The sequence below is a fragment of the Grampus griseus genome (genome assembly GCF_964374135.1).
Source record: "Grampus griseus genome assembly, chromosome: 20".
Taxonomy (NCBI): domain Eukaryota; kingdom Metazoa; phylum Chordata; class Mammalia; order Artiodactyla; family Delphinidae; genus Grampus; species Grampus griseus.
Window position 1 is genome coordinate 51,970,047 of NC_139014.1, and position 13,735 is coordinate 51,983,781.

General features: G+C 40.3%; 1 protein-coding gene across 1 annotated transcript in view; it reads right to left on the minus strand.

Annotated features, from left to right (window-relative positions):
- Positions 1-12,642, minus strand: part of CPD (carboxypeptidase D) — a 67,797-nt gene extending 55,155 nt beyond the window's left edge. The window contains exons 1-2 of the mRNA XM_082678753.1: positions 11,876-12,642; positions 6,037-6,284 (exon numbers count right to left, since the gene is read on the minus strand). Of these exons, the coding sequence (XP_082534879.1) occupies positions 6,037-6,284; positions 11,876-12,609 (982 nt within the window). The 5' untranslated portion in view covers positions 12,610-12,642. The remainder of the gene's footprint in view (positions 1-6,036; positions 6,285-11,875) is intronic.
- Between the last annotated feature and the right edge of the window lie 1,093 nt (positions 12,643-13,735).

Below are 13,735 nucleotides of genomic sequence, written 5' to 3' on the forward strand. Positions count from 1 at the left end.
TTGGCATTCCTTAAAGAAAACATCCCAGTACAAAATGCCAGAAGTACATTCACTTTGGAGATGAAAAAGCACCCATCTGTTCATATATATATATATTTTTCCCCCTAGTTGAATTTCTTGCTCCAAGCAATTAAATGATGCTAGGAAACAATATCAATTCAATTTTCAAAATCAGGCACACTGCCATATGCTTTCCACATATCTCATAATGCCTAAATCTCTTTATAACCTTGACCTCTTTCCCAAGTTCCAGAGCCTATCTCACAACTGTACATCAAGTATTTATAACTAGTACATCCAGTACCACCTCACCTCCAATTTTCACTCCTCTCACATCTAAAGAGAAAACACACACACACAAACACACCCCTTCCAATTAGTTTTTTCCCATTTCCATTATCATTCTTACTTAGCCAGGCTCAAAATCTCCAAGTTATATCTTTAATTAAGTCTTTCTTTGCCTTGACACTCTGTTTTACTATCTAACTGACGGTCAGTTCTGCAACTTCTCTTGCACAATTTCTTATATATCTCATACTCCCTTTTCATTCCCATGGCATCCCTCTAGATAAATCCCATATCTCCAAAAAAAGACCTTACTCCAAATAACCGTAAAAACCTCCCTAGTCTCACTTCCTGTAGGACCCTTTCCCTGCCAATACATTTTGTATAAAGATAACTACAAAATGCATAGCACCACACTGTCCTTATCAAAGAATTCACACTCTGGCAGGAGACACAAAAAACTAACGACATAAGTAGATAAGCATTACACTGATGTTAAACAAAATGTTCTAGGAAGGTAAGAGTGACAGTTACTACAGGGGAAGTTTTCAGAGAAGGTTACAGCTGAACTGGAGAAAAGCATTTCAGACAGAGAATAGCCTAGTATGTGAAGGTTCACATTTTGCAGGAAGGACAAGTCATTCAGTGGTAGGTGAAAAGAAGGAGAGAAGACTAGAAATGTAGGCTTGAGTCAGACTGTGAAAAGTTTAGACTTGCTCCAATTAAAATGTGAAACAAGCAAAGATATAAGAATGCTTTAAGTTTTAGTGTGTTTGCTAGTTTGCTTTTAATATGTAATTTTTAGAACAAAAATTAACACAAGCACTAATAGAACTAGACACATCTACCTTAAGTGTGACCAATGGTAAATCACTTATCATATACACTTTGGATTAGTAAACAGACTCTGCAGGAAAATTAGATATGAGGACAGTATTTTGTACATGTTCATTAGGTCAGATTGGTTTATGTTATTTAAATCCTCTGTGTCCTTACTGATATTTTTGTCTTCATGATCTAACAATTACTGAGAAAGGCATGTTTAAAATCTCCTACTGTATTTATGGATTTGTCTATTTCTTAATACCAGATATTATATTTCTTCAGTTCTGTACCATCCATTTGATTTTTTTTTATTTTATATAGATTCCAATTTCCTGGTGTCATAAGAATTACAACATAATGCCCTATTTAATGACACAGAAAATGCTGCACAAGAATAAGCTTTTCAGTCCATTTTTGGACCAAATCTAACTAACCTTTTATGTTGTTCAAAACAGTTTGGTAATTATTTTCCCCAGGCTCTTTCCTTTCTGTCAGCAATCTACTTAAAGCCAAACATACCTCAGTATTTAAGAGCACATCAGTGCTACTCAGTCTGACCTCCACTTTACGCAGAGAAGGGCTGCCCACATGATCAAAGGAGTTTAAAGTCGCACCAAAAATCCTGAATTAGTTACAGATATGTTATCTGGTCACATTTCATAGCTCTCTTCTCTTTCTAGGTGGTTACTTGCCCTTTTAAAAATTTCTGTAAGTTGAAAGAGGGCAATTCTTAAAAGTTGACTGAAACTATAATTCAGTTTCATTAGGTTTGCTTTGGAATAAACATATTAAACCATCAGATGATTTTTATAATGTCTTCAAAACCATGAAGAAAGAAAATAATAAAGAATGGTAAACAAAAGGCATACAAATCAGCACACTGTGGTTAAAAAAAAAAAAAAAATAGAAGAAGGCCTGCCCCGTGAATAAGTTCAGCTTAGGCTCTCACAGTAACAGGCTTTAGCAGAGGAGCACGACTGTTCACAGGCCTTATTAGGATAGTCATTCCCCAGATGGATCCTGAGGTTTGAGAGACATGTTGAGAGAAGCAAGGCCACCCACGTAGGCAGCTAGATATGCTGAATCAACCCTGGCAATGAAGGTGAAGGTGGTGGGGGCAAAATTACCTCACATCCCCCATTACTAATACACTATCTGATCCCCGAGAGCAGGAATTGTTTCTGTTTTGCTCACACTGTACCCCATCACTTAATATAGTGTATGGGATGTGGCAAGTGCTCAGTAAATATTTGCTAGGTTAATAAATGATTCCGCACCAGTTATTTCTTCTCTAAGGCCTTGATTTCCTATAAAGCAGAAGGGTTGGACTAGATCAATATATTCATTTTCAGCTCTAAACTTCTTTGAGTTAGAATTTTTAAATACATCACATAAATGTCAGTCAAGTTATTCCAGGACATCCGGGTCTGAATATACGCCTACTCACAAGGTTTCACAACATCTTATCGCAGTCCAGTATAAGACAAACAATGAATTTACCCTGTTGAAACTACTGAAACTTAATACTTATGTTTCATGGGTGCACATATATGTTGAAACTTATGAAATTGTACACTTTAAATGTGTCCAGTTTATTGTATGTCCATTATACCTTGCTAAAGCTATTAAAACACACACACAAAAGAAACTACCGAAACTGCTCAATATTGCTAAGGCAGTAAAAGATATAAGCTACCTATTGTAGAAATAAAATATGCCTGACCATCCAGCTGAAACAGGAGAGAAGTAGATGCTCATAAAAACAATAATAATGGCAACGGCAAAATTTAGCTCCTTTAGATGTCTGAAGACTCAGAAAAACCCGTTGCCTGGCTTAACCAAGTAATCTTACTATGAAGGAAGCACACTTACTTTTTAAATAGTATAACATATATTTACCTTCCTTAATTATTTGTCAATTAGAAACTACTTTCTAACCTTTTACAACTTTCTCCAAAAATGAAAGTTTAATTATTTTTTAGTCCATTATTTTAAATAGTATCTCAAATAATGAAGCAACTTGACTACATCACAAAACCACTAGTTCATGAAATCAGGTTTTATTATATATACTTGCTAAAGGGAATTCCCTGGTGATCCAGTGGCTAAAACTCTGTGCTTTCACTGCGGACGGCGTGAGTTCAATCCCTGGTCGGGGAACTAAGATCCCACAAAAAAAAAAAGAAAAAAAAAAGAAAGAAAGAAAGAAAAAATAGAAATATATTTGCTAAAGATTGAAATGAGATTAAACATTAAAGTACGTCCTTTATCTTTAAAATTTTTTAATGGTTTTCAAACCACTTCTAATTGTTCCGGGCAGAAAGTCTGGCTTCTAAATATTTCAAAGCCCTTTCTAAATAGTTCAAATCACTAGTTATATATAAGAAACACTGGTAGAAACTATACGGGAATAAGAAGACTCTAGAAAGTATCAAGTCCTCAAACTTAGCACCCAATTTGTGTACACTTGGCTTGACATAAGAAGTCAAAGAGTTATTCAAATATTTATATGAAGGCACATGAAGAGAAACGTCGTAACATACTTTATAATGTGACTAACTGCCAACAACAAGGTAAGGGGAAATCTAAGGCATTCACCGTGGGCAGATTCTAAGAGGAGAAAAAAGTTTATACTGATGACTTTTCCATAGAGTGACTTGTTCCTTCTGATTACTCTTAATTAAATTGTCTAAGCCTGGGCATAAAAATGAAAAAGTCATTATTCAAAGGATACCAAAAGTTTAAAAAGAACAATAGCTGTTTTTGTAACATTTAAAAGAAAAGGTAAACAATTCAAGCTTACTTTAACATAAACATACCATTTCATGAGAAATTGCTGGTGGATATGTAAAGTAGTACAGCCACTGTGTAAAAAGCTAAATACAGAATTACCATATGACCCAGCAATTCCACTCCTGAGTATTTGAAAAGATTTGAAAAACAAGGACTCAAGTAGATACTTGTACACCAACATTCATAGCAGCATTATTCATAGTAGCTAAAAGGTGGAAACAACGGATGACTGGATAAATGAAATGTAGTATATACATACAATGGAATACTTCTCAGCCATAAAAAGAAATGAAGTTCTGATACATGCTGCAAAATGGATGGACCCTGAAAACGTTATGCTAAGTGAAATGAGCCAGATGTAGAAGGACAAATATATTAACTCTAGTTATATGAAATATCTAGAGTAGGCAAATTCACAGAGATAAAAAGGAGATTAGAGGGCTTCCCTGGTGGCGCAGTGGTTGAGAGTCCGCCTGCCGATGCAGGGGACACGGGTTCGTGCCCCGGTCCGGGAGGATCCCACATGCCGCGGAGCGGCTGGGCCCGTGAGCCATGGCCGCTGAGCCTGCGCATCCGGAGCCTGTGCTCCGCAACGGGAGAGGCCACAGCAGTGAGAGGCCCGCATACCGCAAAAAAAAAAAAAAAAAAAAAAAAAAAAGGAGATTAGAAGTTACCAGTGGCTGGGGGTGGGGTGGGGTGGGGGCAGTGGGAAATGAGTGGGGAATAGGGAGTTTTTGCTTAATGGTTACAGAGTTTCTGTCTGGTATTTTTAAAGTTTTGTAAGTAGACGGTAGTGATACAGACGTACAACATTGTGAATATAATTAATACCACTTAATTCTACATTTAAAAATGGTTAAGGGCTTCCCTGGTGGCGCAGTAGTTGAGAGTCCTCCTGCCGAAGCAGGGGACGCGGGTTCGGGTGCCCCGGTCCGGGAAGATCCCACATGCCGCGGAGCGGCTAGGCCCGTGAGCCATGGCTGCTGAGCCTGCGCGTCTGGAGCCTGTGCTCCGCAATGGGAGAGGCCACAGCAATGAGAGGCCCGCGTACCGCAAAAAAAAAAAAAAAAAAAGGTTAAAAATGTCAAATTTTATGATATATTTTTTTCAACCACAATTTTTAAAAAACAGCATTCCACAATCATCCCACATATTAAAATACAAAGGGAAAATGTGCCTTTATGTAAAATGGAGAGAAGTGGTGGTCATCACATTAACCAAGCTGCCCAACTTGGCCACTTGCAGCCTCACTTTATGTGCCTCCTGATGGGACTGATATAATGATCTTGCTGGAAATTCTGACCTGATAATCTTATCAGGAAGAAAGCAGCAAATCTAGAATATGGGATGTTCTGTAGGACAACTGGCCTGGACACTTCAGAAGTTTCACCATCATTAAGAAAAGAGACTGTTGATATGACTGTTCTAGATGGGGGAAACTAAAAAAACACAAGAGCCAAATGCAATGCTGGGACCTTGACTGCATCTGATCTGGAAGAAAAGGAGCTATAAGAGATATCTGGGGGATAATAGAGGAATTTTGAGTTATGAACAGCATGTGCGATGATAGTACTGAATTACTGTTGATTTCTCAGTTACAATAATGGTACATGGGTTATACAAGAGAATGTCCTTGTACTTAGGAAATACATACTTGGGAGGTATTTACAGGTGAAGTGTCATAAAATCTGCAACCTACTTTTGGATCATTTGGCAAAAGAGTGTGTGTGTGTGTGTGTGTGTGTGTGCGCGCATACACGTGAGAGGGGTTAGGAGGGGGAACATTTGGGGTAAGATAACAGTTGGTGAATTTAAATGAAGGATATACAGGTGTTCATGTAGTTTTCTTTCAATTTTACTGTGGGCTTGAAATTTTCAAAATTAAAAAACAAAAGATTAAAAAAATCAGAATTCAGACTTCCCCAGTGGTCCAGTGGTTAAGACTCTGCATTTCTAATGCAGGGGGCACAGGTTTGATCCCTGGTCAGGGAACTAAGATCCCACATGCCGGGCAGCATGGCCAAAAAAAAAAAAAAATCAGAATTCCTCGAAATTTCCTCTTTCCACCAGAGTATACTTAGGAATGCTAAATGTACACAGGGGGAAATACAGCATATTCAGGGCTTTACATACCTTCCACATCATACCAATGCGCACCATTTGTGATCCCATCTTTGAAAGTCTCATCTTCATCTCCAGGACAATGAGGGGCACCAGTTTTCATTATGGGGTGGTTTGAAGCATAGGCTTTTGCCAAGTATTTAAATACTTCATCATCTGAGGTTTTGCTATATATTCCAGTAGCCTTATGTTCTGGAGAATCATCAAAAGGATAGCTTGCTACCACCGAGCCACCATGCAGATTTCCAGAAAGCACAAACCTTTGAAAACATAACCAAATCACATATCATTTTTTAAAGGGAACAGAAAACATGTATTTTAAAATTCTACATCTTTTATAAATGAACTTAGATATTCCTCTTGACACCTAGAAGACAACTCTATCAGCTGTTAGACTAACAACAATAAAAAAAAAAGAAAATGGAAAGAAAGTATTATTAACTCAATAAATTTCAAACAGTTTTTACAGTCCAAGTTAACTTCAAATAACTTTAAATAATTTCCCCATCACTGAAAAAAATAGCTGAATAACACAGTGTAAATTAATGTTTCAGGAGACGTCTTATTCAGGGAACTGTAAAATCATGTATTAAGTTGAACAATATGAACTTGCCACTATTCAACCATGTCTTGACCTACAAAAATTACAATTTCATAGAGTTCAATCTAATTCTTGTACTTCATATTGTGTTAATTTCATAGAAAGCATGGCTGGCATAAATAAATATTTGTTGAATATACGAGTTAGGTTAATAAGTTTCATGCTTTTTATATTACTGTCCAGAGAGAATTTTTAAGATAGATAGGGAGTCTAATTTAAAACAGGATGTGCTTTGCCTCATTCCATTTTCACAGTACACTAAATTCACATTTTCAGGAGAGAAGCCATAGCTGAGAAAATTCAGGGGCGGGGAAAAACCTGAGCTGCTTTCAGATAAAAACAATACAGAACATTGCATCACTGTAAAAGCAGCTCTCTTTCTAGGTGCAAGGTTCCTGGTTGGACCATTAAAAAATAAACTGACATGGAGACAAGGCTGCTTCTATAAAAGAAACATTTTAAACTTTTTGCACTTTTATTGATACTTTTAAGCGAATCCATTTACAATTTGGTCAAATTTATAGATATAGAAATACTGAAGAATGCCTTTTATGGTAAAAGGTAAAGGCAAAAACATGCCAAAGTCCTATTTATACATTTTTCACTCAGGTAACAGTTCAAACCATTACTATGAGTGGAGATTAAACACTTTTCTCTTTGCACTCAAAATTAGATTTTTTGCTTCTGCCTTTTTGTGGCTGAAATAAACTGACCTACAGTAATTCTAAAGGGGGTTGATTTATAACATTTCTTTCTATATGTTTGAAAGAAAATTAAGTCTACGATATGTTTAATTTGAAAGGTTAGGTATGATCAGTACCTCCCAGAGGAGGTCAAACAATGAAAATTACTTGTAACACAGAATCTATTCATCAGAAGACAGAATTTAGCTGATAAAGACAGTGATTAAACACCAGAATAGACTATGAAAGAAGACTAGTTTTACATAATTAAAATTAGCACAGTTCTAGATACCAGAGGGGAATGCCATTTGGTATAGTGGCAATAGCACAGGCTTTAAAACCAGGCAAATATGCGTAAGAACATTTGGTTTTGCAGACATGTCACTCACTAGTAACATGATCAGGAGAAGTTGCTGCCTCTAAATCCATTGAACCCCAGTTTCTCTCTCATCTGTAAAACGGGGATTAATGCTACCTGCCTCCCAGGGTTGTTACAAGAATTAAATAAGATAATACATGTACAATTATCTTCCAGCACAATGACTGTTTTATAGCCCCTGCTCAGCAAATGTTCATTCCTTTGGAGACCTCTAGCATCCTGCTTAGGGAATCACTGCCTTACAGACTATAATTCTACTCACCAGTTCCAATTCTACAATGTTACAGAAACAAAAACTAAGCATCTATTCTAACTCCAATTTACCCATCCCTCCTCCATAGCAAGTTATTAACAATTTACTTTTTGGTTTCTATGCCTAAAATAATTTAAGTACTTCCCCACCACCACCCCACACTGACTTTGGGAAAGTTACAAGAAGGCTGGCCCAGTTCAGACAATCAACTGAGCAACAAATTTTCTTGAGTGTCAACTATAAGCCAAATGTTCTATAGGCACTAAGGAATATATTAGTGAAGAAACAAATACAAAAATGCCCTCATGGCATTCATAGTCTAGTGGGAAAAAAAAAAAAAAGGGTAACTGAATATTCTAAATAAGTGAAGCATGTTACTTTATACGTGTTCAATTAAAATTTTAAATTCCAAGATTCTCTATTAAATGCTGTTTTTCACTTTGTTTGACATTTCTTGTAACACTTCTCAGAAATACTGTTAAAATGGCCTAATCAAATACTTTTAGAACAATGAAATATTTGCAATCTACTTGAGTGATAAAATTAAATTATTAGATTTTCCTTACTCTACTCACATAGTTTTAAAAGCACCAATGCCACTCTGGTAAGGGCGATTTCAAAAGAAAGTGGTATCTATTATAGTGGTTGTAAGATTATTTCTTTTAGTCTTTGTCAAACCAACTTTGTATATCGATCCAATTTTATTTGAAGGGTATTTTATGGTTTCCAATCAAATCAATTCTCTTAAGTGTTTCTCACATTTGACTTCAATATCATATATCATTCCTTGCGTAAGATTTAAAGTAACTGGTAAATATATCATAAAAATTATAAACAAGAGTCTGTAGATATTAAAAAGTCAATCTCCAAGTTAACTTTATTATGGTCCCCAGATAACCCTGTAAATAACTTTAAAAAAATTAAGAAAATTTGATGTCTGATAAACTAAATTCTAAAGGTTTCAGGAAATTGTAGCTATACACCTACCCCAACAATATGATAATGCTTTTCACAAACATACCCAAAAAATCATTTATATGCTAATCTCCTATTAAAGTCTAAGCAGGTATATTTAATTAAAGAACTGTGCCAAAAATATGAGGGTGAAGTAAACTATAAAATCTTTCTTTTAATGATGGAGTTAAAATCTTGTATATTTTCTTGAGCAGATGAGTCAATTATCAGTAGTACAAAATCATGGATTGGATGAAGTATAAAGTGAAACAAAGAAAATAAACTCCACTTTCCCAAGCAGGAGGAAATGAGTGTTAAATTGTTACATATCCAAAACAACAACAAAAATCTATTTCTAATACAGCTGGGTGAATAGGATATCAAGAAATTATTCAAATGATTTATTTCACGAAATACATTGAAAAAGGTAATTTCCCTGTACAGACGGATGTCTGTGGTTTTAGAATTTCCTATCCATAAAGTTGTCTCTATATATTTAGGAATCAATCTCAAATCGTGTATGTGCTTGTTGTTTTTACTTTATTCACATATCAATGTCCCTTGTTACTGATTAATCATTAAATAATGTGCACCTTGAGTTATTTATGATTGAGGATGGAAGGATGTACTTTTCACCCTATATACTCACATACTTTCCCTTCTGATTAGAGTTACATTTGCAAAGAGGGCGGATATGATTAGGGTAGTCCATAGCCACAAAATAGAGCCACTTCCTTTGTAATACCAACTGACACAGATCAGCTTTTAAAATCTTCACAAGCTTCTATCATTGAATAGCCAGCCCAGACCATAACTTTAATCATTAAATACTGGTGATATGAAAGAGTTATCCAAAGAGCACATTTTTGGTCCTAGATTTAAAATTTAAAGCTTTCAGTATAGTCTCAAGGTGACTTGCACCAAGACAAAGCTCATTTTTATTTCTGGTCACAGCAGAAGTAATACTGAATAGAAAAATCTACTCACAGAATTTACATCCCTGCAAAGGTCATGATGGGGCTTTTTAAACGTGTCCTTCAAGCAATACAAACAGTGAATTTGATATATCATCTCAGAAAGGCCCTGGCCATCACAGCTTCTGACAATAAGCTGTATGTTAAAGTGACACTTCTTATGTAAATGTTCAGAGGTCCTGACACCATTATCTTTATTTTTTTATTTTTTATTTTATTTAAATTTATTTATTTATTTATCTATTTTTGGCTGCATTGGGTGTTCATTGTTACACTTGGGCTTTCTCTAGTTGTGGCGAGCTGGGACTACTCTTCGTTGCAGTGAGCGGGGCTTCTCATTGCGGTGGCTTCTCTTGTGGCAGAGCCCGGGCTCTAGGCACGTGTGCTTCAGAAGTTGTGGCACACAGGCTCAGCAGTCGTGGCTTGTGGGCTTAGTTGCTTTGCGACATGTGGGACTTCCCAGACCAGGGCTCCAACCTGTGTCCCCTGCATTTGCAGGCAGATTCTTAACCACTGCACCACCAGGGAAGTCCCGACACCACTATCTTTAAAGGAAAAATCTTCCCGGAAAGCATGTGAAATTAATACCTACAAGGGATCTCAGAAGGAGTAAAGTGAAAGGTAGGAGATAAAAAGAATCTAGAATTGTCATAATGGCCATGAATTTTTCAAGGTCTGCTATATATGCTGAACCTTGTAGAAGAGATGATTCCAAGTCCTAAAGGGAAACTTCTTTGCTCATCATTGCTTGTATCTTATCTGTCACTCAGATATCTTCTTCAAATCAGTATGGAAAGATTAATTGCTTCACAAGCCTTATGAAGACACAAAAATGGGGATATGCTGGCAAAGCCGATGCTTGACAAAAGGAAGAGGTGCATGGTCACTTCAGATATTATTCCACCTGGAATAAGTTCCTTCTTCCTTTATTCCTCTCCTCCACCATTTTGCTGAAAATCCTACCCATCTCTCAAGACTCAGTTCAAGTTCTACCTTCTCCACAGAGATGACCCATATTATTGTAGCCCACACACATTTTGCCAGTAGGAACAATTCCTGTAAGGTTTAACTGGGTACATAAACACACCATATATATATTTATAATATTTTCTTGTTATACACCGATTTCTTCAGGTCCTCGTGCTTCCTTTAAGTTTTTAAATCTCACAGAGCGGTTACTAACACTTAAGGTGTCTATTAAGTGTGACAATTAGCCATTTGGCCCTGGCCCACTAATAATGTGCACAAGTGGCAGCAGAAACCCTTCAGAGTCTAAAATGAAGCTGCTTACAGATGAAGGTTCCAGATCTGTACAAGTTCTCCAGCCAGCCATACCTATATGCTCCACAGCTGAGTCAGAGGTAAAGACTGGAAGTGAATCAGTTTCGGTTAAATAACCAAGAAGATGACCCCAGGAGTGTCATCTGTCACTTCTAGGCTACAGTCTCCCTCCATGCCCGTTAAGAGCACTGACTAAATGCGCGAGTTGAAGTCCCAGCTACAGAACAGGGATGTTAATGCTGTCTGTCTCATCAGGTTGTGGCCAACATAAACTGAGATCATGCAGTCCACGGAAAGGGCTTAGCACAGTGCCTGTAGTTATAAGATAATCGCAATCTTGTCAGTTTATGTATAAAATAAGTGAGCTGACCTAGGTCATCCTTAATGTCTCTTCCGTCGCTCATATTCTACGATCCTGTGAGAACAGGGGCCAGGATGCTAGAAGAGTCTCCCCTCCGGCCAAACAGCGCTCTCTGCATCCTTTGAATAAATGACAGCCTCTAGGCAGCGCTTCTCGGACAATTAGCCGGACAGGAGGCTAAGCGGCCTGGGCCCTGTCCCCGTTACGGGGTGTCGCTCTCCGCCCTCACTACCCCCGTCCCTTAGGCCTGAGAGCACCGTTTGAGCGCTTGCTGAGTGCCGGATCCAGCCTCTGCTCTGGAGGCTCACTTGGATGGGGAGGGGGCGGGGGGGAGGAGGCGGCGGTGGAGGGAGGACGACACTCACTTGTTCCTGCGGATCCACTCGATCAGGGCGCGCACCTCGGGCACGTCGTCCAGGGACGGGGGCTCACCGGTGCTGAACTGGTCCGGGAAGCTGCGGTTGAGGTCGCGGCCACGGCTGTTGTCGCGGCCGCTGGCCCCGGGAGGGCCGCTGTCGCTGAAGCCGCAGTCGCCCTCGTGGGCGCGCTCGAAGCCGTCGGGGTTGAGGCTGGGCAGAACGTACACGTCAGTGGTGTTGAGCAGGCGGACCAGGCGCAGGTCCCCGCGGCGGTAGCCAGCCGCCAGCTCGCGGGCCAGGTAGACGAGCACCTGGCGCGAGACGGTCTCGTCGCCGTGCATGTTGCCCACCAGCTTCACCTGCGGCCGGCCGGGCAGGAGCGGCCCCGCCGCGTCGGGCCCCGTATCGCCGTCAGAAGGCGGCGGCCCCAGGCCCGCCGTGAGGCGCAGCACCCACAGCGGCCGGCCCTCCACCGAGCTGCCGATGCTGAAGAGGCGGGCCAGGCCCGGGGGCCCCGCGGCCGCCGCCTCCCTCAGCGCCAAGCCCAGCTCCTCTTCGTGGTAGTAGCGGTCGAACTGGCCCTTGACCGCCTCGGCGCCCGCGCTCGTCGTCGTCGTCGTCGCCTCCGCCTTCTTGATGTGCGCTGCCCGGGCCGGGCTCCGCAGCAGCAACAGCAGACACAGCAGCAGTGAGACGCGCCCTGGCCGCCAGGGCGGCCGCGCGTCCCAGCCTCTCGCCATCTTCCAGCAGCGCTGCAAACCCGGACCCCGTTCCCTCGGCTCCGCGCTCCGGGAGGCCTTGGCCAGCCGGATCCCCTCCGCTCCTAGCAACCCCATCCCGCCCTCCAGGCCGCAGCCAATCGTGGCCGGCCCTGCTGCGGCGTCACGCCGAGGGGCGGGGCTGTCCTTAAAGCAGCCGATTCCCTCTGGGCGTGCCTTTCTTCTCTCGGGGAAGAGTTTGCTCACTCTCTTCATCGGTCTAGGTTCCTGTCGCTCTCTTTCCCTCCTCCCCGTTTCCCTTCTGCGTTTGCTCCGCTTCTCCTTTACTCCCTCAGTCTCTTCTTTCTGGCTTACCCCTTAAATTCTCACCCCTTTTTCTCTGAGTACTCTCACTAGCTTCCTTCCCATCTTTGTTGCAGCTTTTCCTAGCGGCGCTTTAACGCTTAGAACCGAGAATTGAAAGAATCAAAAGGTTAGAAAGACTCAAAGGACTCGAAAAAACCCAAAGGTTCTAAAGAATCTACCTTGGAAGAGCTAAAAGACGCCTCAGCCCTTTGCACCTTGCACCCCTTCCATCGGAGTCTGTCGCCCAGCGCCTCGGCAGCGGTTGAAGAGACTGGGACACTTGGAGTGGCAGAGGGCTCACTACCTCATTTCAGTTTTTAGTCTCTGTTGAAAGAAGGTGTCTCCTTTATGTACAGTGGAAATCTGTTATGTAGTAGGCTCCCTTTGTGTTAATGGATATATTTCCTTGGTGTTACCCCAGTTTATTTCACTGCCATTGGTTCCTGTGTGTGCTATTCTCAGCCCTGTAGGCAGATTTCATTTCATGATTCACTTGCCCACCTCTCACACCTCTCCTGAGCGAGATACTTGTTTAACTGTGGCCTTAGAATAACATTTTAAAAGCAGCAGGTATGACATTTCTGGAGACGCTTGGTGAGAATAATTCCGGAACACCTCAAAACTGACAAGTACCCTGTTTTATCATCTGGAGAAGAGGCCTTTAAACTGGTCTTCAAAGTAGGCTTAAATCACTTTAGCTTGAAGAAACACAAAACCTCACAATCCTTTTATCAAGTGTGAAATTCTACCCAACAAAGAACATAATTGCAATAACTGTTCTGGTTCCTTCTTTCAGAGCCAA